Source organism: Engystomops pustulosus, chromosome 3 (assembly GCF_040894005.1).
Source record: "Engystomops pustulosus chromosome 3, aEngPut4.maternal, whole genome shotgun sequence".
In the NCBI taxonomy this organism is placed as follows: Eukaryota; Metazoa; Chordata; class Amphibia; order Anura; family Leptodactylidae; genus Engystomops; species Engystomops pustulosus.
In genome coordinates this window covers 146,875,943-146,902,882 of record NC_092413.1, presented here as the reverse complement: position 1 = coordinate 146,902,882, position 26,940 = coordinate 146,875,943, and the positions used below count along the sequence as shown (strand labels likewise).

The 26,940-nt window shown below is 38.9% G+C and overlaps 1 protein-coding gene across 2 annotated transcripts in view; it reads left to right on the top strand.

Annotated features, from left to right (window-relative positions):
* Positions 1–3,899: 3,899 nt before the first annotated feature.
* The window catches only part of ECEL1 (endothelin converting enzyme like 1), a 65,867-nt gene continuing 42,826 nt past the window's right edge, over positions 3,900–26,940 (top strand). The window contains exons 1-2 of one of the 2 annotated variants that reach the window (XM_072142478.1): positions 3,900–4,046; positions 13,108–14,009. In XM_072142478.1, the coding sequence (XP_071998579.1) occupies positions 13,260–14,009 (750 nt within the window). In that variant the 5' untranslated portion in view covers positions 3,900–4,046; positions 13,108–13,259. Of the gene's footprint in view, positions 4,047–5,349; positions 5,406–13,107; positions 14,010–26,940 lie in introns of those variants that run through there. The other variant, XM_072142479.1, reaches the window with a different exon arrangement.

Below are 26,940 nucleotides of genomic sequence, written 5' to 3'. Positions count from 1 at the left end.
AGGAACTACCTTCATAAATCCCGGCCGGACCCGAATCCAGAGCAGAGAACACGCCGCTGGATCGCGAATGGGCCGAGTAAGTAAATCTGCCCCACTGTGTCTGGCTTTAAGACCAGAAGCTGGAGCAGCAGCTTTCCCCCATGTAGTAAGAAAACAAGGAGATTGGTAAACCTCAAACCTTTGCTAAACCCCAACCCACACCCATTTCCCGACTGAAATAGAAGATCAGAAGATCAGTGTTAATCAGAAGATTAAACACTGTGTTATCTGCAGGATTTCTACAAGACTTTCAGTTTGCAGTAAATTTGGCATGTTCCCAAAATAAACAATCTGGGCAACATAATCTTCTATTTATTGGTAGAAATAATTTCCAAATTAAAACTTTAAAGGAAACCTACCATGAGGAATCTACTACCCCCAGAAGTAAATCTGATGGTATATTCCTCCTGCCTGCCTCTGCCCTAATCTGTAATTTAATCATCCTGGAACCTAACTTGTTAAAAAACTTTATTTTAGTAATATGTAAATTAACTGTAGAGGCTACTGGGATGTGGAGTAGTTTTAGCTCCCAGTGCCTGGCCAGGCTAGTACACCCCCTAGTAGCCTCCGTAGTTAATTTACTTATTAATAAAATAAAGTTTTTTTAACAAGTTAGGTTCCAGGATCATTAATTTACAGATTAGGGTAGAGGCAGGCAGGAGGAATCTACCATCACACAGAAAAAACTATCACAAAGATACTCTTGTGAAATCAGCTCACCCTCTCCGTTCGAACAATCCTCTTGGTCTTGACTCTGGACACTCCAGCACGGACAAACCTCGGTCACAGGTGCAGGCAGCATTAGACAGGAAAAAGAACTATTTCCAGCTGGACAACAGACGTCAGTTTTTAGGATAAAAAGTAGCAAAATTTTATTTGAAATCCATTAAAAAGGAGTACAATGGTACATGACACAGCATAAGGAATAAAAAATAGCATCAAAGCTTACGCGTTTCGGTGATTAAACCTTATTCATAGCTCCTTATGGAGCTATGAATAAGGTTTAATCACCGAAACGCGTAAGCTTTGATGCTATTTTTTATTCCTTATGCTGTGTCACGTACCATTGTACTCCTTTTTAATGGATTTCAAATAAAATTTTGCTACTTTTTATCCTAAAAACTGACGTCTGTTGTCCAGCTGGAAATAGTTCTTTTTCCTGTCGAATCTACCATCAGATCTACTTCTGATAGTAGATTCCTCCTGGTTGGTTTCCTTTAATAAATTCTGTCAGTGCTCATACAATTATGAAAAAAATATTTTTAGATGGACCTAAGCAAAATGAGACATACTGTCATCAAAAATTACACAACATAACTTATACAACAATAATAATAATACTTACTGTATAGGTACTGTAGGTTATTGTACAGTAAAGATTATAATATTTGCAAAAACCTCCTTTAGCTGAGCTTTGATGAAGAAAACTTAGCTCTTGTTTTTCTCCTTTGCATTGTCATCTTGGGAATGAGTAACCTTTCACTGTGCTCACAAAATGAGACCTTTGAGCCATTTTGAGCACAAGAAGCCCAGGTGTCCAACCTGCAAGGTCACATGCCTCTCTATACAGCAGCAGGCAAGCTGTAGAAGATACAGGATGTGCAAATAAGGAGAGATGATTGGACACATGGAGGCATCTCAGCAAGAGGCATCATTAACCTAATTATATAAAATAATTGGAGGAAGCATGTTTTTTCTGTATGGTCCCATTAACGGAAATTATATTGTACAAAGCAGAACAAAAGAGGCTTCATGAGTATTCTTACTGAGTGAACACAACAGAGGATACTAGTCTAAATAATGCCTTTTCATGTCACAGGACAAAAATTGATGGGTGTCATCTGCACGGTTTATTGCTTGTACAAGTTATGAAATTGACCCTTAACATAAAATACTATGGAGCTTTCAAAGTTTTGACATGAAATTTTCTCACATGCATAGTACCACACTAATGATGTAATGTATAATGAAAGGTTACTAGATGGGATACTCTTGAAGTAGACATATGGAAACTTAATAGGGTTGTCCAGGATGATTGATTTTTTTTTATTACAGGGGTAAATCTAAAATGACAAAAGTACCTATACTTACCTTTCTCCTATGCCCTGGTACAGCACAAGGAGAAAGATGTATTAATCTGTATATGCCACAAATGGCATGCACCACATTTATTGAAGGTTTTAAAACATTTTTAGGCAGTTTTCTGACTTTCCCAAAAAAGGAGGGTTTTCCTCAGTACCTAAAGGGCATGACCAGACAGAAAATTGCCCATGCACCACAAAATTCAGCCTGTGAGCCAGAAAATTCGATACTAAGGTGCAGCAAACTAGACCAACTAATACGGTAGGAGGTGTAACGTACAACCATTCTTATTCTGCACCAGCATCACACTCAATGGGGTAGATTTACTTACCAGGTCCGCGGAGTTCACCGAAAGTGCATTGTCCAAAGAAAATGCACTCTGCGGATCACTAAGATTGTGCGCCCATTATTGTGCATGTGTCGCTTCCCTGCTCAGTTCCGCCAAAGTTCATCTTCTTCTTCCTGGTGCATGTAAGTGCATTGTCTTGCGACACAAATTGAAAGTTAAATCCCACGCTCAGTCCGAATCAGTTGGATCATCCGACTGCATGCCCCCCGATTGAAAGCCAGCGCAGCTGTGCCAAAATCTGATCGAGTGAGACACAATCCCGGCACAGACCCAATAGATGCCTGTCACAACCGTGCAATCCCCAAAAACGTCAGAAAGTCTGACGAAAGTGCGCTCCACAACCCTTATTAAATAAGCCCCACTGATTAACCTGGCGCAGCAGAGAGTTGTTTAGTACTACTCTGCACTGTCTCCCCCAATGCCTTCTGTTACTGTGGTAGCTGTTTGTACACATAGACTACAGTGGTGCAGTATATGGCTGCTGCAGCCTATCATCGGCCTCAGAAGTATTTGGCTGAAGGCATTTGTAGTGCAGTGTAATGCAGCAGGAGGCACCAAACTAGTGTGGAGTGGTTCTTTTGTTATTTTTGATTTCAATAATAAAAATCCTGGATAACCCCTTTTAAGGGATTACCCAACCCTCAAAAGACAGGGATCTGTTTAAACTAAACAAAAATGGTTTTCATTCAAAGTTTAGCATCACAGGTACTATCTCTGACTTTTCTGGAACCTGGTGGAAATGGAATCGATGGCAGTACAGATTTTAAATGGGGAGGATCTGAAAGGGGACTCACTCAGAACCACAGAGAATCTGAATGTGTCCAAGTATTCTTCAGTGTGCAGCCCAAGGAAATCTAAGTCTGCATGTAAAGATCTTCTGATAGAAACTGCCTGGAATAAGACATGCTCTAATCTTTTGCCCATGCTTTTGGCCCCATCGAAATTAGTGTTTGGTGTGTAGCCAGAGTCTATACCATCAGACTCGGACTGCAAACTTGGACATCTCGTAGTTCTGTGAATAAGCTCAGATCCCTGCCTTCACACAAATTTTAAAATAATCTGACAACTGAAGCATTATTTTTGCAGAAAAATGTCATCCACTATAACAAGTCAGTGATACTATAATACCAATAATATAGTATTATTTACCAACTTAGCTCAGATGTTTCTAAGTGCATTGACAACTCAGATGGTGCCCTTCTAAAAATCAAGTAATTTCCCAAGGTTGGGATATGAGGTAAGACTACTTAGAGCCAACAAACAGGGATTAGCATTATGGAAATAATAAGAATAATCTGCTTTAGTGCTCGTATAAACTGCAGGGACAGAAATGAGCGTTATGTGCCGACATTGTCCCACCCTCTATGTCCCCCTCCCCTTCTCTACTATGATCCCAAAGCTCCTATATGCTGCAGCACAGCACACAAAGACTGTGTAGTGACAGGTTCCAAAGGGTGTAGAGCGCAGCTGCCTACAAGCAGAGGAGTCTGCATGGAACACTAGTGCCTTCCACAGACTCAGCGCAGCATCAGCACCAGTTGTGGAGAGGTAGCTGCATCCCACCGCCACTACCAGGGTGAGTGTTAACTTTCATTTCTGTCTATGATATCCGACTTATGCAGAAGGACTTATGAAAAGCCGCCACTTAGTATTTCAGGCTAAGAAGGCATCAGCAAAACATATATAGAAGCAAGTTCCTAGCAATTTAACTACTATCATTGTCGATATTTAAGTACATGCAATATGGAAAACCAACAGTGTATGGGATGTATTTAGTAATCTATCTCATGTATGCATCCAGTATAATATATTCATGATATTGTAACATTCTCTACTCTCCATTTATATCACACATAAGAAACTTGTCAAATTATCTAAATCGAATAATGCCGGTCTTGATTTTCTTTCCAGCCTCTTTAGTGGGACCATCTGTTCAGATAGAAACATTCCTCAGGTCTATTGTTGAATTTTCTGTCCAGTGAACTACAGATCATTTATAAGGTCATGAACTAGGACTGAGACCCTGGATAGAACCAAAGATGGTCATAATATATTGAATTTGTATTGTGGGGTTTAGGCTGGATACCAGTGACAAAGTCTGTGTTTTGCATAAGAAAAGTTTCACAGAAGAGTGGCACATGTTGTCACCACAGTGAGCTCTTAGTCTAGTAATTTACTGATACATGATGACCATGTCATTTGTGACAATAAAATGTATATAATATATAAGATTCATGAATCTGATGATTTTCAATGACTGAAGGCACTTCAGTGTGTACTAGTGTCTCATGAAGGTGGCAAGTCCAAACTTTGGGCTTGTAGTTTCATTAATGGCATCTTGTATATTTGTCATATACTCTATAACTACCAGTTCCCTGGATCTTATCTCCAAAGAGAAAAACTAAAATAATGCATTTCTGTTTCTGAGATCAACTGGAGACATAGTGATGAAAATAGATTTTCTACACATAAACTATATTTATTGCTGGCGTAAAAGTAGTATTCAGGTATGCTATCAGGCTAAGCCTTCCCTGTTATCATGTACCTCACCAGTCCCTACAATAGGGGAATTGGTATGCAGTATGTGTTTTTGTGGAGTGTGTAAATTGCTGCCATATAAATTGATACCATTCTTCACAAGAAATAATAGTTGTGCTGTCGCTTGAGTAAACATGCGCTTTACAGTTTCTAGAGAGAAATTAAAGATAGTTGAATAAAGTTATTGCTTGTCTGACTCCACACATTATGGAAAGGTATCATACACTGCTCCATCACCAGAGATGTATGACTGGTATGAATACTAGATGGGAACTCAGGGAAAGGGACATTTATTTACCAGGCTGGCAGGAAAAAATATTGATTTATCATTTACTTTTGCAGCCAAGTTGTATAACGTCATAGTCATTGAAGAGGAACTGTCAAGTATACAGCAATAGTAAGTCCTCTGGAAATAGTGACATTACTAAGATGTGATCTCACCAGCATCATGAGTGAGGGTTGTGAATATTGATAAAGCTAACAAAACAGAATCCAATATAAGCTAATCATTATGAGCACAAAATTCTATTGACTCATGATTAAAATTAACCAAATTACTCATTTGATGAGATACCATATCTAATATGAAAGCTTTATGTAAATACATCTGCATAAATATGTGATTAAATTTGTAATTAAAGCATATCAATATCAATCACCAACCACCTACAGTATAAAAATACAATCTGGAGGAAAGCTTTCTTATATACATTACCTCTTTTTTTAAATTTCCATCGTACAGTAAAGTGACTTGTTTATCCCAATTTATGCTAAACACTTAGGACATATGGCCCAATTACCTTCCATCTATACCCCTTACATACAATCAGCCAGTCTTCTGGAGTCTGTATTCCATAAAAAGATTGCAGAAATATGATTAACTCCATATAGAGACAGATTTTACCTTCATATTTAACCTTAATGTACATTACATTCTCTAAACGCAAATTTGATTTCCTAATGTTCAAAAAGTTAAAAGAGTAACCAAAGGAAACATTTCCTCCCTGCTACTGGAGCAAAAAGGAAAGCTTAATTCTTGAGGAAAAGAAAAGAAGCAGGGAGTTGTTTTAGTGGTCAATGACTTCTGCAGGAAGTATGGAAGTGGTGGTTGCAAACATGGGGCCAACTAATAAACACGACCCATGGCAACTTAGACATAGGAAGCAGTTAGCAGTTAGTTTACTTTTGAAATGTTCTGCTGAGAATATTATGATTCCTAGGTTCTGCTATGGGGACCAATGGGTACAAATGACGCACCTGGTTCCAAACTAGTGCCTACCATGGCATCTAATAACAGGACACAGTATAACATGTCATTTACTGCTCCAGTTTATTTTTGCCAAGCTGACATTTACATTCATACTTGAGCATATTGCATAACTAACTTATTTGCCTAATATCTAAAAACATGATCAGGGCGGTATAATTGTTTCAAGAGATGCACATGCAGTATAGACCTAGGTGCAGTCATCTTCATACACAAAATGAAGCATAAAACATAAAATGATTATGACGTGTATCTTTATAAAAATGAGTGACATATATTTTATGACACTATACCATATAGGTCTTCAAAGACTAAGTAACTTTTTTCTTTTCTTTAGCTTTTCTGAATTCTGAAAAAAACCTTGCCTTTTGTGTCTCCAGTTTTTCTCAGACTTGAGGACAATGTATTTGCCCATAATGTGTCACTCAGTAAAACCGATAGGATCTTCCTACTGCCTTTCTTTTGTGGGAGACAAAGAATTAATAGAATTAATAAAATATGTGTTTCTCAATTCCAGCCTTGTACAATTGACCACAATCCCTAGATACAATGGCAAATATTGGAGCAGAAAACAAAGACTACATTAGCATTAGCTTCCTTGAAGCTCAGCACATGATATATTACCAGCATGTCCGCTACTTAGTCCAGACTTCATCGTAAATCTTTAGAATAGGAGATGTACTATAATTTTGATAAATAATCCCTTACTACCTATTTCTTAGAAGTAGACATGAGGGCATAGCGGACAACCAGTGGAAATATGTTTTTCTCCTGAATACCCTTCAGAAACTTCTTATCATGTGTCTTATCATTAGATGTAATATATGTGTTACTTTTCCTTACTTCTTATTTTAATGATTTCCTTTGAATTCACAAAAAACCTTTATTTTTCAGATATCCGTAAAACAAAATTGTACATTATTAATGCCAATAAAACTCCAACTGGTGTGAACAAAGGGAAGATTAGATACAATTATCTTGATAAAGACATAACAACATTATTAGAAATGACGGTACATCTACTGTAACACACATGTGTTATACTATATAACAAAGGATTATTTAGACCAATGATAAAATCCGTAAAAATGAATAAATGTATGGGGGTACTAGGTGGATATGTCAAGCAGTTATGTCATAGCTATTAAATGAATTTCCTATGAATGTTCTTTAAAGGTACATAAGGTAATGCTCTCCATGCATATACAAAAGTACAGTGGTGTAAAGCTCTTCAGAACTTAATGGGTTAAGGTTAATTTTCATTAACCCTCCCAAGAAGACCTCACATTGATATTCTGGCAGCCATCCGCAGCTCTGTCTTCTTGGGAAGGGCCATGAGGTTATTCTATTTCGGTGCCTTGCCCGGGAATGTTACATATTTATAGGAGGAACAGGAACAGCATAAAGTGAAATGATGTGAGAGTATTATTACTGATATAAATCAGGGATGTGCACTGTTCTAGGCAGCTCAGCCAGACTGCTGGTGACCGAGTGTATGGAGAGCGCGCCTAGGGTATGGGATGACATTAGTCATACATGACTATATGTTATTCTTTAAAAAGTATGCAGCTTACAATGTAAAAGTGAAGATGGAGTGATCTTATGAGAAACTTGTATCTGGTCTAGTAATATTAATCTCTTGCCTTTAGCTTTGCCTATTACATAACCACTGCTACCTCTTGAAATATGAAAAATTGCTGGGTATCAAGATTTCCCTTTATTCCTTTCAAAGATGTAATATGGTCACAGAAATATTCTCAGTTCAGGCAAAAGTATCCTTAATTTGAGATAATTTGTCTTTGGTCTGTAGACAGGGGAGAACGGGACACATTCCAAATAGTCACAAAAACACCCTTACATAAGCAATGAGGTGGGGGTCTGAAACCCACCATAGATGTATGTCTGTCATAAAGGTTCTACTAGTAAATCTTAAGGTTCTTTGCGCCAGTACAAATATCCTGTTTGTGTTTATGTAATGGGCTGGCTTACTGCAGTACTGGCTCCTGTTGGAATGAATTTGGAGGAAGTAACCCAGCCTAGAAATCACACAAAGAACAGGGCTGCTGTTTTAGCAATGTTCTCTGTGCTCAGTGTGGCGCTAGAGGCAGCCTAAATCAAGAATTGAACCTCCACAGGTTTGCGGATGGAATAAGTTCCCCATAGATGGCGGTGGCAGTGCACAAGGAAAAGATAGAACATGATCTACCACAGTGGCACTCACCGCTCCTCCTCCTCTCCAGCAGTGTGAAAGTAGCCTACAGGAAATTGCCATCAAAATCTAGTATGATAAACGAGGAACACTTACTCATAGATACAAACACCTTCAGTGGTAATATTTTTATATTTCTTATTCATGGCCTCTTTACTTCTAAAATAAACTGTAAAAATTATGCTAATAGGTGTAGAGGCTCAGTTGGCTGTTTGTAACAATGAGCAGAACATGTCTCCCCCTGCTCTCTCCCTTCTCCCTCTGCTTGTGTAATCTAGCAGCAGCAGGAAGTACAGGAGGAAGGGAGTCCTGCTCTGCTCATTGTAACAACCGGTGAAAAGACATCACTGAAGGGCTCTTGAAACACCCACCATAGCCCCTCATTAGCATTCTTTTAAAAGTTGATATTAGGAGGAGGGAGGCCATGAATAACAACGATCTATGAATACTTGTTATTTACATTTCCTTTAAAGGGGACCTACCACCACGATTCTACCTATAAAGGTAGAACGGGTGGTAGGTGGATAAATGGGACGTAAGGATAGCCCTTTTTGGGCTAATCCTTACGTCCCGGCTATCCTTTTGTAAACTTTAATCAGTTGATATGCTAATTTAATTAAGCGGCTACTGGGGCGTGGAGTAGCCGGACATGAGGCTACTAGTCGCGGCTACTCCACGCCCCAGTAGCCTTGTTCCTCCGCCTACCATGTAATCTTCGGCGCGCAGCACCTCGTAGCTGCGCGCCCTCGTCCGAGCACCCGGCGTCTGCGCATGCGCAGTAGCGCCGGCCTCTGAGCTACGGCCGCGCACCCGTAGGCCTGCGTCCTGCGCAGAACGCAGGATATTCGCATGAGGGCGCGCAGCTACGAGGAGCTGCGCGCCGAAGATTACCCGGTAGGTGGAGGAACAAGGCTACTGGGGCGTGGAGTAGCCGCGACCAGTAGCCTCATGTCCGGCTACTCCACGCCCCAGTAGCCGCTTAATTAAATTAGCATATCAACTGATTAAAGTTTACAAAAGGATAGCCGGGACGTAAGGATTAGCCCAAAAAGGGCTATCCTTACGTCCCATTCATCCACCTACCACCCGTTCTACCTTTAGAGGTAGAATCGTGGTGGTAGGTCCCCTTTAAAGAGGTTTTGAATGCTATGGATAAATATCATTAATATTAGATCAGTGGAGGTTAAACAGCAGCTCTCTTCTCTGTGTGATGGCTAGGCTGGGTTGATCCAACTCACCCATATTAATTCAAACAGGAGATTTTCTTTAAGGGCCAGTTTAGTGCTACTGTATGCCACATTATCCACTAGGTTTCGATGTTCAGTAAGTTTTGTCTTATTATTTGAAATCTTTAGCTTTGATACATTTTGGGCTCTCCACAATTTTTGATTGCGCTGTTGACACGTCTGTAGATCAGCCAAATGGTTCTCATTTTTCAACAGCACTGCCAAAAATTGAGGACATCCCAAAATGTATGGACAAACTGAAGAGCAAAAATCAAAGCTAAAGCATGTGCGCATAGTCTATAAAGTCAGCAAAACTTTTTTTTGCAGGGTAAGGTGGCACATTTTGTATGTTGCAAATGGACACGTAACTCATATTCATGAGAATTTATAGGAAACCTATGATGAGGAATCTACTATCAGAAGTAGATATGATGGTAGATTCCTCCTGCCTGTCTCTGCCCTAATCTGTAATTAAATAATCCTGGAACCTAACCTAAATTGTTAAAAGCTTTATTTTAGTAATATGTAAATTAACTACAGGGGCCTCAGCAGTTAATTTACATATTAATAAAATAAAGTTTTTAACAAGTTAGGTTAGGTTCCAGGATTATTAAATTACAGATTAGGGCAGGGGGAGGCAGGAGACATCTGGCATCAGATCTACTTCTGAAACCAATTTCCTCATGGTAGGTTTCCTTTAAATGTTAAGATGTCAAATCCCAATGGGGCAGATTTACTTACCCGGTCCTGTCGCGATCCAACGGCGCGTTCTCCAATGAGGATTCGGGTCTTCCAGCGATTCACTAAGGTCCGTGCGCCCGATGTCTACCAGGTGTCGCTGCTGCGCTGAGTTCCGCCGGAGTTCACCTGGTTCTTTTCGGTGCATGTGAGAGCTTGATTTTGCGACACACTTCGGTTTTTAAATTCCGCGTTTTTTTCCGAATCCGTAGTTGTCCCAGTTCCTTCAGGCATTTAGATAGCTCCTTTTACCGTACCAGTGACAATCATCTAAAAGTCTTTATAGCTGTGCAATATGCCACTAGTCATATTGATGCTCCCCTGAGTAGGAAATTTAGGAACACAGCTTTTCAAATTAGGCAAAAACTGAAATAATTCAAAACTAAAGTCAAGCTACAAATGCAGCACTCAATAACATGACTGGCGTAATCCTCTAACCAGATGTGATAACTCAGTGTGTAATATAAGTGAATAGAAGGAACCACCAATTTTCGGTGATAATTAAATGAGTTAACTTACTCTGAGTCATGGTTTTTCCCAACATATTTGTTATTTGGTTTATAACCAGTGCTGCTTCTGAAGAGCTGCCATAGGAATAAAAACCCCATGATAACAGGTAATGTTTGTAGCATTGCAGAAGCTAGGAAAATACATGTTGGCTTAGCCTCATAATAATTTCTAAAAATTAATTATTCATAGTAATGTTCATATTCCATTTTGCAGATCTTAAATAAATTACATTGATTCCCTCACAAGTCTAAACAACACCAACAGTTTTGAAATCCAGAGAGTCCACTTATTAAAGAGCTGACAACAGATCAACTTTGATAGAAAATCCTATAGCGATCTGTGCATCGCTTTTTCTACCAAATTCAGAAAAAACGTCACCATATATCAGGGAATGAACTTTACTGTTTTTACTGGGATTTTTATAGTGTCTTATACATATGTTTGAACTAAAAATGAGATAAAAGGTTCTAGGATCATGATATTCTGTTTTGTGAGGTCTGTTTTCCAGTGATGATTAGTTTGAAGGGTCTGCATTATTTGGACGAGAGCAGAGGTCCCTGCTCTATGTACTAGGAATTGGAATTGCTGCTCCAAATACTTAAATTTGACTGATATTATATTGTGGCATAATATTGCGCCATATATAACTTTGCTCCGCATCCTCTACAAACAGGAACTGAGCCCCACCCATCCAATGACTGTAATTTTGTTGACTTATCCTTAGAGTAGAACATCAAAATTACAGTCCTGGAAAACCTATTCAATATTAGCTTCATATTATATTTCAAAATTATTTTTGCATGAATATTATGCCCATCAAATAGTTGCTTTTGCAGTAAGAGTATTATTTGAGATCCATTTATATATCAAATATTTCAGGTTCTATTTAAAGAGCAGCCAGACATGATAGTGGAGCAGACATATATTATGGCTTAGCATCACCCGCTCAGTGACTCTTATTTAGACAGATTGGTCTGCACTAGCACTCAAGGACCATTGATGGTAACTGCTAAACACAGAAGCAGACTATCTAGACATGTGAGATGAGAGTGACATGGGGACATGATTCTACTTCATTGTCCAAGCAGCTTATCCCAGATTCAGCCTTGGCAAGAGAAAAAGAACAGGTAGAATCAATATAATACAGGAAAGCACCACAGACCTGATCAAAGGAAAACTCTACTAAACTGAATACATGTCCAAATAAATGACATTGAATGTAGTGCTAAGTACAGTATTCAGCCACTCACCCTGTGAGACTTTACAATATAACATTTCTACATCACTTACTGCTGGTATGGTGTCTATGCTTACTGTGACTGTGAATGAGATTTACATATCTCCGCGCTACAGTTGTCCACGCAATAGTAATATAAACTTACTTAAATGCAAACGGCACCAGATGGATGTTTTAACCCATTATAGCATTTTATAACCCACAATCATGTATTGTATGAGAAAAAAAAACTGTAACAACCTATTGTTACTACTAGCTATCCATTTTATACATGTGAACTCATTGTATGCTGCCTTGGACAGGTAATTTTGTATACCTGTCATTGTAAGCTGTACAAACAGAAGTTGTATGGAGAAAAATCTAATTTTGTTGGCAATCTAAACTTACTTTTCATGGAACCCTACTGTGTTCTCAGTTTGGAAATGTAGACGACCAACTCCAAATCTGCCTCCTATAAGGCACTACACCAATTATTCATACACACAGTTGGGATTTTTTTTTCTCTGGATCCCATTGTTCCTGAGAAATCAGTGATGTCAGTTTTAGCTGCCAATACTCTACATAGGTAGACTATCTACTGTCAGGTGGAATGTACTACTCTGTCTGTTCCATTCCAGTACTGCCCATCTGACAGTAGATCACCTAATTAGCATAATGGGGCTCATTTATTAAGGGGCTGCGGAGCGGATTTTCGTTGGGTGTCCCAACGATTTCCATTCTGCGCCACATCGCGCCAGGGATTGCACGCAACAGAAATGCTTAGGAGTTAGCTTATATTGTGCGATTATTCTTATACACTTTCTTGTAGTTTTTGGCATAACTAGAACTGTTGTATGGAACTACTATATACAGTACTATACATTTGTTTGGGACTTCTACTAATTAAACTAATAATAATTTGTTTTTTTTCAGGTTTCTACCCCTTGGATTGAGGATCAAGCAACAAAACTGTATTGAACTAATTCCCTTTGAATCAAAATTACCCCCCACCAGAATCTTCGCGGCATATCAGTGATATTCAGCTCTTGTAGTACTCAGTACTGAGTACTGTAGTTCTGAGAGACATGGAAAAGACCTATTCTCTGACAGCCCACTATGATGAGTTCCAGGAAGTCAAGTATGTCAGCAAGTACAATAGCAGCAGCACACTTTCTAATGGCTTTAACATCCAGGTGAGCTCCAAAAAGCAATCAAAGGGTGTACCACGTTGGAGCAGGAGGGAGACTTGTCTACTTTCTGGGTTGGTTTTTGCAGTTGGTCTATGTGTCATTTTGGGGTGCATGTTGGTGTTGAAGTATCTGTCAATGGACCAGGAGGGGCAATGCTTAGAAGAGTGCCAGGAGAAGAAAGCTTTCATGAGAGCTACCACATTCATCAGCAGCAATATAGATCCCACCATCTCACCTTGTACTGACTTCTATTCATTTGCTTGTGGGGGTTGGCTAAGAAGGCATAGGATACCAGAGGACAAGCTGATTTATGGCACTATAGCTGCTATTGGGGAACAGAATGAAGAGAAGTTGCAGCATCTCCTTTTACAACCCGTGAGGAGAAAGCACAAAGAATCTTCAGAGAGGAAAGTTAAAGAGTTCTTCAGATCATGTCTCAATCTAAAGGAAATTGACCGTTTGGGGGCACTTCCAATGCTGCATGTTCTTGAGGATTGTGGTGGTTGGGATGTGCCAGAATACACCAAACATAAGTGGGACTTTAATGAATTGCTCTATAAGACCCAAGGAGTGTACAGCACTGCAGTCTTCTTCTCATTGACAGTTAACTTAGATGACAAAAACTCTTCCAGATATGTCATCAGGGTAAGTCACCGTTTTTGAAGTGTGATGTCTTCTCTTGTGATCAGTGATGAATTCTAGCATCCAAGCCTAATTTAGTTTATAATATATAAAACTGTTTTTCTATATGTATTGTGTAACTGATAGAAAACATCCAATACAGTACACCTAATGCATGTATGAAATAGTTCTATGCAAGAATCCCCAGCACAGTTGACTAGAAGATGGATAGGGTAGCTATGTCTCAGGAGAATATGTTTATATACATTAAACATTAATTCCATTTCAGGTTGGTCATATTCCATTATTGCCATTTAAGACTGGGGAACCTGGACATATTGATGGTCTAAGCCTCATTTAATTGCATTCAAGGCCAAAGTCTGTGATGTGACCTTCAAAGTGATGAATGTTCCCAGTTCTATCCACTTTTCTCTCATATTGATCACTATGTAATTTTTAAAAAATATCTGTACTGATTTATTTTATTTTAAATTCAGTAAACCATGAGTTTTCATATGTAACAAAGAAAGACCCATCAGGGATTTCTGCCACCTTGCCGAGTTCTTGGATATACAGGTTTATATGAATTGGAGGGGAATTTTGCTTTTAAAAAGCAAGGTAAATACTGACAGGACTCAAAGAAGAGACATAGACATTGAAAGAGTTCCCTGCCCACACAAAATGATAGACAGCCTTGCCTGTATCAGTGAGTGAACACAGAAAACTGTCAATCACTGCGTGTGGTCGGGGTAAATAGGGCTCTCATTGTCGGTCTTAGGCTTGTCTCCTTCAAAACGACGATCATATGATTTAGGTCACTGAAAATTGGCAGATTCTCCTCCGATTTCGGGCCTAGTGCTAACCAACCATCATTTTTTGTAGTCCTACCATCATCCAAGTTATGTCAGACTTTCACAGTTCTGAGTTATTACCTTGAAACACCTGAAGGATTTGCTTTGAAATATTGCTATACTGGATAAAGGGAGGGGTCACCATAAAAAGTAAAGCTATCATTTATAATTGTTGCAGAATATACATTCTTCATAACTTACTCTAAGCCAAAAAGATGACCATCAAAGAGAAAAATAAAGTTTTGCATTAGTTCATTTGAAGCAAGTTCCTGGCAAGTTCCATTAGGCATTTTACATGCGAAGTGTGAACGAGCAAATCTACCGTCTGATTCATATCTTATAAAGCAGTCTCAATGACTGAATCCTTACCCTCATGCAGTATCTGGCCATAAAATAGTATTTTATGGTCTTATTTTCCTCAAAATGCAGGTACTGCACTTGCACTTGCGGCTAATTAGCATATTTTTAAAACATTATTTTTAGGAAAATGAGACCATAAAATACGATAACAAGGCCAGATCCTACATGAGGGTGCAACGTGGATTCTTGCAGTGATGCTACTATATAAGGTAGGAATCAGAGGGTAAATTTCCTTTAAAGAGGACCTGTCACCAACCAACAATCCTTATGAGCATGAGATCTGTCACTGGGCGCAATGACAGAGCTGTTTCTGGCTCTCCTGCTTGCAGGGATGCACCAGCCATGAGGTGAGTTGAGCCTCTTGCCTCAGGCAGCACTACCTGCAGCAAGATGGTGGGAGGCACGGTTATCTGCTACAAAGAAGGACCTGCCCACTTAAAAATAGTGTGTCTTCACACCTATTGTCAACATAAGTATGAGACACTGCATGGAGAACACATTTACTAAAAGAAATAACCAGAAACATTACTATTGGATGGGGCAGAGAGAGCGCCATTCTATACCTTACCTTGCCTCTGGCATTGGAGACTTTAGGTTCATCCCTGCCTGGTTGTGACTTTAAATCTCAGCAGAGCCTTGAACCAAAGACTTCAGAGATTTCCAGCTATATAATATAAACTATGTTTAAGAGTGGAATTCTAATATTTTTCAGTTATTTGCTGTGATTTCTTACTTAATTCTAAATTTTACATCAGATATTATTTTTAACCTCTTAACGGTCCTTGAAAAACTATGAAGAGGACATGGGGTTTGCTGCATATTGCAGTCTTAGAAAGACCTGAGTGTCTCCTTTTGGGAGATCTATTTCAATGTGCAGGATATGGTAGGATCAATCAGACAACCTAGGGTTAAAACTCATTAACATTTAAGGTACCAGCATGTCCCAAAATGTCTGGTCAATCAAGATATAATAACGGTTATTCCTGGAGTTGAACTCGTAATGGAAAATAGTGCCCAAACATCCAAAACACCCCTTTTTTGCCATTTTGCGACATATACAAAATTGAACAAAAAGTGATCAAATGGCCGTACAGCCCTCAAAATGGTTGCAATGAAAACGTCATCTCAGCTTTCAAAAAATGACACCATACACAGCTGTGTAAACTCAAGTATGAAAACGTTATTAGAGTCAGAAGATGGTGAAACAAAAGCTTGATGGTCATCTCTAAAGTCTAGATTCCTCCTAGACAGGTAAGTATATGTGCTTTTCATGCTCCTTAGGGACCATTTAATTTATTTAATGATGAATGTCTTAGAAATAACTCTACTACGGTAGTAACCAGCTTCTCTATTTCATTTGTATTATTTCTTAATTCATTCAGCAACTATAGGATCAGAGAACAGAAAGGTATCGCCACCTTGTGTCTTGAAGCGGTAATGCAGTGTTATCACATAATACACAGGGCTTTCCTAATAGTCGTCAGTTTTAGGAATTAGCAATAATATTAGGGCTAAATTCAGACGAACGTGTGCCCACCGTGCCATATCACTGAGCGCTGCTCATCCCCCTTCTCTCCACAGAGAAACATAGGACATGCAGCACCATACAGCTCCATACGGCGCCATGTGCCTATTGCCGGCCTATGGGGGGACGTATATACACCCCCAAACGGCCGTCTGAATGCAGCCTAAGTGTGATATATATGAACACTTCTATATGGAAGCCATTGCTAATTTTGGACAATTGTCACTGCCAGAGGAGATCACCCAAGAAAGTCAAATACCTAGGTGGGAATTTTTCCTAATATTTCAATTTTTCAATTCTAACTTCTACATGATTGTAAATTTTCCTTTCACAATGAACCTGTCTGCAGCAGCTGAAAACAGAATTGCAGATCCCTCCTCTCAAATATCAGAGACACTAGATATTGGATTTGAAATGTTACAGTAACAACCACTTGTGACATTTCCACGGCTCATAAATGTCCAGGGAGGTCATGACTGAGTCACTGAGAATTTATTGTTCCCGAAGCTGACAGCAGTAAATGTGTTAAAGTATGGGTTTCACGCTGACTGCCTAACTGCAGTCACCCTTTCAGAACTTATCAAAGATGGCCGTGCAACCGCTACACATAGGATGACATTAACCCATTACCAAGAAGTTGGACTACGATGTACATCGTTCTTTCCAGCACGGTGCTGCCTGTGCCGAAGGTTGATTGAATGTTTAGCACTAATTGCCTCTTCAAGCTAAAGTGACATTACAGCCGATGGCAGTTTATTTCCATAGCAAATGGTGGATCCATCAGGGACCTGGAAATGGCTCTTAATGTGCAAATTTACATGACTGATACTACGAGGAAGTTAGAAAAACCTGTTTTGATCCGTGTAATTGTGCAATTTTAGCACAGAATGCGGAGTAAATTATTGCCAGACGGAGACAGGAAAAATAGAGGGGAAACGGGTAAAGGAAATAGATAATGAAAGATAGTGTGAGGTGAGGGAACTCATTACTGTCTGATGGTTCTCCAAAGCCCACTTGTCATTGCATTAAAGAGAAATGCAAAGCTTATACATTGATAATTACTGCACCTTCTGTGGGGATTGTTTCTCAGACTTTTTTGTGTCCTGTATAAATGTTCAATGATGATGTCCACATAATGTCCAATGACAATTGTCAAGGTTTTAATATTCTGACATGAGGTGCCAAGTGCCTCCTACCTCCTTATTATTGTGAATGAATGAATAGCTGCCACATGTCAATCAATAGAAAATGTTGTACGCAGAGATAAAAAGGTAGCTTACCTTACCTTATTCAAATGGACTGGAAAAATGGTAGAGATCCTCAATAAGGTGGTTGTCAATATTTTATCATTTAAAAATTGGAGTAATTTGTAGGAAAATTACTTATTGAAGTCAACCTTATAATTCCTAACTGACTTGGCACTTAAAGGGGTATTCCTACAAAGACAAGATTCTTAAAGGGAACCTGTCACCAGGTACCTTGTTTTCACTACAGACAGGTTACAGAAGTCTACCACACCTGCATTGCAAACATGCCTTTCTGCTTTCTATAAGCATTTCCATGACAATATAATTGTATGTTATAAATTACCTTGCCCTCTGACAAAAGTCTTTGTGTAGTCCCAGGTGTTGGGCTTTGGTTTGGATGCATTTAAAAAAAAACAACATGTGACTTGTCTTGTGCTGCAGACTGCTCAGCTCTTGGCCCCCACCTTTGTGCTCCTGTAAAGCTCCTCCCTCCTGCCCCTTCACAGAGTTCACAGCCTGGTGAGCTGACATCAGTGGGAGAGGGAGGAGCTGTTCAGCTATTCTGTAACCTGTCTTTAGTGAAAATGAGGTCCCTGGTGACAGGTTTCCTTTAAATATACTCCGGTTCTCAAAATAACACATTCTCTAATTCACTGTTATTAACAAAAATATAGCATTTCACAGATACAATTCGAACCTGTCTCTATCAGTCCAGTGGTACACAATTTCAGTTGCCCCTGGTTCTGACCGAGGAATGTTCTGACTTAAGGTCGGAGAAGTCATATTGTTCTCTTGTCAGACTCTGGGTGAGCTGCTCTCTGCCTCTAGCCCCCAGCCTTGCATTCCAAAATGAGCTCACACAGAGTCTTCCTGCTGGCAGGTGTGAGGAGAGTAAAACTACAAGCTATAGACTGATAAGGTCTTTATCCAGGGAGGGGAAGGGAAGATGTAGCAGTGCTGAGAATGTTATATACATCTTTTGGACTGCATCATCTAATCTCTGATCTGTCTCATCTCTCTTTCTATGTGTCAGATACTAGTACAGTGTTCAGAAGGTAAATGAAAGTATATATAAACCTTTTACCATGATAATCTGACCACATTTCCAGCACACTTTATCTCACAGTACTAGAGGGATCTGCTTAGAGAGCCTTGGGAGTGATAAAACTGAGCAAAATAGTAAAGTAAGGGGTTGAAAATGAGCCTTATTGTGTAAACACCACTAGGAGATTGAAATTTGAGAATTTTTTTTCATTGACAAACACCTTTAAAGGACATCTACCATCAACTTTACTTATGACATGCTCATCAGTTTTCAGTGCATAAAGACACAGGATATTTGCTGCTAAGACGTCTTTTTAAAAATATGTAAACAAGCCAGAGGCACTAAGTCTAACGTCACCTGATCACCTCTCAGCATCCTAAAACTGATGGTAGATGTCCTTTAACTATAGAAAATTAGTAAAGAAGCTGAATAATAGATGAATAATAGGGAAGTTCTTTGTCTCTTCAAAGTCAACCACTTTTCAAATAAATTGTCATGACAGTGACTGTTATACATTTTCCATATATATATATATATATATATATATATATATATATATATATATATATATATATATAATGTATGCTTCATTTCTTTAAGCAAGACTAGAGTAAATGATTGTTTATTATATTGCTTATACACCGTAGCATACTGCTTCTTTTGCATTCACCTTAAGTATAGTTTAAAAGCAAATTAAAAAGACAAACTTCAGAACTGCAGAGAATAATATTGGTGCACATTTCTGGTTGAAGCAGAAGTAAATAGCCCCCTAGAAGTCATTGTTGCCACCGGCATAAGATAATTAGGAATAAATGAGCTGAACACTAAATGAACTGAACATTGAAGACTCACAGCTGTTGAGAGATGCATGAGTGGAACATAAAGCTGCAGAGGACATGTGGCCTCCTACGGTCCCAGGACACCATCTTTTAGACTCAGGTGTGCACTGTGTATTGATCAATAGCTTAACTTCATAGGAACATTTCCCATTGTATATTTGTGTTATATATGTATAGGATCGTCATTTTAGGATTATTTGGCTCCAATATCCAACAAGGACAAAAATCTAAAGGGATGCTTATCTGTTGGTTAACATGGGATGAAGGGACCAATGTGCCATATGGACTAGCAATCAGCTGCCTATCAATTAGGCAGCCATTAAACTGCCACCAGCTTGGCCTCCTGCCCTGGGATAATGTATAGCAGCGTCTAGGACAGCCAGGGGAACAAGGTTATCTGCATGACTGGAGCTGAATGGTAATTTGCCATCTTTTAATATAGCGTTTCCAAATGAAATGATTGTAAACAAGTGATTAACTAAGATAATAATACTACACATCTTGAGCTGTGTTTATGAAATGCACATCTAATTATTAGACATACTAGGGGTGGCTCCAAGACAGAAACTAAGAGCCAGGAAAAATAGTGATGCTGTGGTAAATGATGCTATATTAAGTCATTAAAATATATCAACTACACTTTTAAGACAGGAGAAAAATAATTAAAAGGGGAGCACAGAAACACTTGATTATATCGTCATGGACATGCATTGCATTCTTAGTTAGCAATGGGCTTACACTACAAAAATAAAAGCAGTACTATAATTAATGATGACACCTTACACTGGTAAGATACCAGCTGTGAACACATTAATTTTGGCGCAGGGTGGCGCTGGAACCGTTCTATATTTTTTGTGGGATGTAAGTTTGTTGCAAAAGGGATTAATAAGTTGTCGCATGGACTAAAAGGTTTATAACTCCCTAAACCAGCTTTTAGCTGCTTTCTTTTTGCACCATGAGTGAAAAATAGAAGCGCCAGAAAACCGATGGATTGAAAAGCGGCACCAAAATTTTGCACCCAAAAATAAAACAAGTCAAGAGTGTCGTAAAACACGAATATTGTGGTGGCGATACTTTATTAATTAAGGCACAAGAGGCGCAAAAAAGGATAAAAATACACAGCCAGTTAGAAAGGCCATAATAAATGACCCCCATTGTAGTTAGTTGGTTGCATGTTCAAGGCTCTACACTGACTTCTATGGGACATACATGTTGAAAATGAAAATACTGTTTATTTGTAGGTGTTGTTTCTGCAGGAAAACACCATACTTGTGTCACAAGAAGTATGAGGAGCAGTTCGGCCCTGGCCATGTCTTCCTTCCTTTTCTTTATTCCTTTATTTATTATACAGCGGACACAGATTACGCAGCGCTGCACAGAGCTTGCCGAATCAGTCCCTGTCCCCAATGGGGCTCTCAGTCTAAACAACCTACCAGTATGTTTTGGAGTGTGGGAGGAAACACAGCGAGAACATACAAACTCTTTGCAGATGTTGACCGTGGGACTTGGACCTAGTTCCCCAGCGCTGCAAGGCTGTAATGCTAACCACTAAGCCGCCATGCCGCCCTTATGTCTCAACACAAGCACCTATGTTCTTTCTGCACTGTCTGCAAGGTACCACTGTATATTGGTAGGAATCTGTTGAAAATGTAATTATGCAGGTAAAACATTAATGTGTTATGTCCCAATTATTTAAGAACAACAGGTCATACTCATTTCCACACAAACAATCTAGTGACACTTATTGAGGATTTTAGACACTTTTACAACTAGTTTGACGAGGGGCTATGACTTTGTTGGGAAAAGGCCATGCACCAAAATTTATGCAAATGTGACAGTATTTTGGCACAGTTTTCAGGAGGTAACTAAGGCAACTACTAGGGAATACAACTTCACAGTCCTATGCTAGATTTCTCTTCCAGACACATTGATAAATCTTGTATTGAAGAAAACTGGACAGTACACCTTCTAGCTTTACGGACATTTTATAGATCTGTCCCAATGATTCCAGTGTCTTTTTGTAAATAACAGTCCCTGGACATTTTCCCAGGCACTAGAATATATTGTACATATCACATTTACTATTCATTATATTATTGGAATGGTAGAGGATCAGCAGACGGTAAACCACAGGTTGTCTGCTTCATTCTGTTCCTTTGTCTTCTCATGTCTATACAATAAAAGCCTAGTAAGAAGCAGAAATTTTCCTTTCACTGTTATTGAAAAATATTTGTAATCCCCATGGTTACACTATCATACATCACATAAAAAATGCAAAGAAGCTAACAAAAGGAACTTTTAGGTTTATATTTTCGTAGACTGTAGGGAGATCTTGCAGTACCATATCAAATATATAGTAACATATATTAAATCTAATGTAAAACATAGGTTGTACACGTTTCTGTACATGGAGTTTACAAAAGTTTTCAAAATCGAATCATAGTGTAATACTGCTTTATCTAAGGACAGTATAAGGTGGTCACAGGGACCTTAAATCTAGTGTTAGATCATTTAGTTTTTCTATTGCGATAGTTTTCATTCAAATCATATTTTCATATTTTCATTTGCAGCAGAATTCTCTCAATATCCGTGAGTTGCCATCTCCCCATGCCCACTTGCTGCTGATTGACAGTTTCCTCTATATGTGCAGAAAAATGGACAAGGCTGACAATTAATGGCTGCAGGGAGGGAACAGACTTCCACTTATGAATGTCAGTCACACAGCTTTTGTCTCAGCTACAAATGTAAATCTGTGATTATATGAAAAATGACTGCAAAACATCCAGAAAGTGATACAGCAAAGGTACAAGGGTCTCTATTACCGCTTTATTCTGCCCTAAAAAAGAGCAGAGAGAAGCTTATATTCAATATCCTATTTCAGTATTTCTGCTTCTACGTTTAACAAACATGGGATATTGTATACACCATACTGTATAAGTTTTTATATGGTTTTATCCAATTGTTGAATTAATTAAAACATAAAGATTATCGGGTTTATTCATTAAAAGTTTAAGATATCGTCTACACTAGACATTAACATATGCTTTATAGATGTCTAAGTGGTACGTTTTAGTGTATTCTATTTTGAAGTGCATGGGACAGATATATTAAAAGTGGTAGACTGACAGTCTTATATTGTGCCAGATTTATCAAAGCGTCTAATACTGGATGATAAATCTGGAATCGTTTAAGACTGCCTAGTTTAACTTTACACATCCCATTAGCTGGTGCATAAAAATCTACATTCTTTGGTGCTAGGAATGGCATTTTACAATACAGTCCCTGCTTCGTTAATCTTTGTGCACTTTGTATATTGCCCTTGGACAGCATAGATCCTGGTGCTTTCCTGACAGGCCTATGCTGTCCCTATGCATGGACTATGCAATGACTTCAAACCATGTAGAAGTAATACATATGTTATATAAATTAGGTTTTTGTTTTATACATAAAATGTTTAACCTTGTAATTATAAAGGGTTTGAAACACATCCTTCAAGGTGGACTTGTCACCCTACTAAAGTAAGCAGCTCCTAGTGCCACAACAGATGTAGCAGTGTTAAATTGCTAGCAATATTGGTGGTTTCCGTTAACGGTAAGTGGTCGGGCGTATTCATGAGGGTGCGGGATTAGGGGCGGTGACTGCTTCATGAAGCCTTGCCGTCAACACCAGCCTATGGAGTGGGAGGGGCGATCCAGGGGAGAAGCAGCGCCTCAGACTGACCCCTCACGACTACACCCGACCACTTAAAGCACGGTCCTGCATTCCTATTCTACAGAGCGCCAGTCTCGGAGGTTATCTGTAGGAGCGTTATCTGCTATTAGTGTAACACTGCTACATCGGTTGCTTACTTTAGTAACCTTCTAGTGTCTTCCTATGGATGACAGGTCCTCTTTAAACAAACCCCGGAATAGCATCACACATTTTCTGGACAATTCCTGGGAGGCCAGCACGAGATATATGTGTGATTGTTACATAAAATTAGCGACAATCCTGGCTCGGTCCGACTGTAACTATCTATGTTTATGCATGGTAATATAGCTCTGCTAACTCTATCAGCAAAACTATGGTCTATGGATTTGTATTTCACTTTAATGAATGGGGAGTTAAGATCATTTTCGGCCGTGCAGCAATTCATTCATCCCTAATTTACATCCCTGCAAACTTACGTCCCATTGAAAATAATAGCACGCCACCCTGTGCAACAATTGATGTATGCCTGCCATAGCATATAGTATGACAGGGGGCCTCAATCCCAGCAGGTTTCACATGAGAATATCCAAATGTTGGACACTTCTCTGAACCTGTTGTTCCCAAAAGTTTAAATTCATGCATCCAAATCCATTATTGATAAATGAAAATTATTTCAAATAAAATTATAAACATTCTAAAAAATGTCTTCACTTAAAAATCTGACCTTAGTCACACTATAACGGCTTCTGATCTTTCCAAACATACTTTCTAACATGACGCTCTAACACTTCACCCCTATGGTTTCCAAGTACAGTATGTGCGGCTTCACAAAGGGCAGGGCCTAAAATGTGTTATGTGAAGACATTATTATGATGTTTTTAATTTTATTGCATTTATCTATGGATTTGGAAACTTGGATTTAAATGAAATCTACTACCAGGATCAAGGATTGTAAACCAAGTACACGGACATGCTGTTGTGTGCCCCCTATGACAGAATTTGCTCTTCTTTTAGCTTATTATGCCTTTGTTTGCACACAAAAAAAATATGCTAAGGAGCCTGAAAGGCTCAAAGCTCAATTATCCGCTATTAATACCTGGAGCCCCTCAGACTAATTTGCATAACTCTTACAGCCTTTTTTTTTTTAAGAAACAGGGGCGTAAGAAGCTAAAAGAAGTTTGTGTTCTACAAGAAGGTGCACACTCCACCATGTAAGTGTGTTTAGTTAGCAATCCTTGATCCTGGTGATAGATTTCCTTTAAACTTTTGGAGACAACAACTTTAGAGTTACTTTCACATCTTGTACTTGCTTTCATGCTTGATAGATGTTTGGTTTAGCAGAAGTCTCCTACCTGTGGCATGTAAGCCGGAATGTAACTACATTCCTGTATAAGGGGAGCAGATATATATATATATATATATATATATATATATATATATATGGGAGGGTATTCTGTATACCCTTTGACTGTGTGTGTCCTTAATCTTACATTATTAGTTCGATGTCCATCCCCATGTGTTGAATTTCTCTGTTTCTCTACAATATGACACATCGGTTAAGTTGCATATGGTCCGTGTGTGTCTGTATACTCTCCTCCAATAAAGCTACACTACTGGAGAACGCTACAGGGTTAACTGCAGACAAGTATGACATTTAGAGAGATGATGTATTGATTTTTCTTGCAGATATAATTTAAGAGGTCAGTACTCTGTCCCCAGAATTAGTTTAAGCATGAGGTCCCTCCCCATCACTATAAATGTCACATACTAGACTTACTGGAATTTGCAGAAAGGATGTACTTCCCAGCTGAAAGCTTTTCTGTATGAGGCACATACAATGTTAAAACATGAGCATCTACATTTCGCAGTGACAAGGAAATGCATGTAGCTTGAGCCATTAGAGATCCTCATTTGTAAGAGGGATGGGATGAGATGTAATCTGGATTAATGTCCTGCAGATTTTATGGGGATAGTCTGTCCAGGGTACATTATTTAACACATAAATGCGTTCATCCATCCACTCAATATTGCTTATTACCATGTGAAAGTTAGAAATCTTGAAATAATACTATGACTCATAGCTAACAAAATATATATGCATAGTATATTTCTCAGAAAACTCATGTGTTCATGTGCATCTAAAATAGAAACCTATACATGAAAGCTACAGTGTCCGTGTTCATGACATTGACCTGCAGACTAAATTCTGAAAAAAGTGTGTAAATGAAGATACAATTATGGCACTGGCTCATCGCTGCTAGGTCCAGGAAGGAAGAAGGGGGGAGGAATTTCTAGTAGAGCCAATTCAGAAGGGGTTCTGGCAAGCTCCCCGAAGGTCACCATGACCTTCAGAATCACTTTATAGATTATCTTTTTTCATACTGTATAATTTGGTCTAATGTCTTGGCTGGCTTCCCTCATAAGCTCAGGCCAAGTAGTGAAGAAGAGTAATGGGAAGAGAAGTAGAATTTCAGTTTCAGAGAGAAATGGTGAGAGAGAGAAGTTAAAAAAGAAAACACTCTATATAAGAAATTAAAAAGGCATTGGTACATTATGTGAACTATTACACTAACCACAAACTATAACTGCCCTGGTGCTACGGTATATTAGCTGACAGCAGTCCCAGATTATCGGCTCTGCATTATGCTGCCTGTCCACAACTATTGCTTCAATTGCCACCCATCACAAACATAATAATCGCCGTCTGTCAGCCCACTGCATAGAGATGGCTTCTGATATTTACCATTAGAAATATCACGTCACTCCACAGCCCTGCAGTTACCACATTAAACTGTAGTGCTTGGATGTTCTTTTAGTTATTTAGGTATATGCCTTACTATTATTGTATGTTTTCAATCAAGGTAATGGCAATAATATAAACCACTTTTGTGCTTGCTTCCTTTCTATAGTATATATCTCCTCCGTGGGTGTATTAATACTGTCACTGACCCTGGGCTGTATAGCAATTTTGGGACCACCTCAAGTCTTCTTCTTTTTTTAATGGCTTCCCATCTACTTTCTACATATAGCACCAGAATCAGGATAAGTTTCTCTGTCCGCTTTTTGTTCTGCAATTTGGGGACCCTTGAGGGCCTTCAAAGGACCTGAATGGACTCCTGTATACATGTATGTTGAGAGCAGTAACACATGTATGAGGAATTCATGGCTAGAGCTCCCTCAGTTTATGATCTTCTACCATGTTGTAACATAAAGACACATAAAAGAAATCTCATATTCAAAGCCAATCTGAACAAAACTATATTCTTCATTACAGTAATTGTACCTCAACATATAAAGTAAGGTAACTAGAAATGATTGATAGATACGTAACACTTCACTATCTGTCTACAGCATTTTCTACAGAGGCTCAACCAGTGTTGTAGAATTCTGCAGATAAC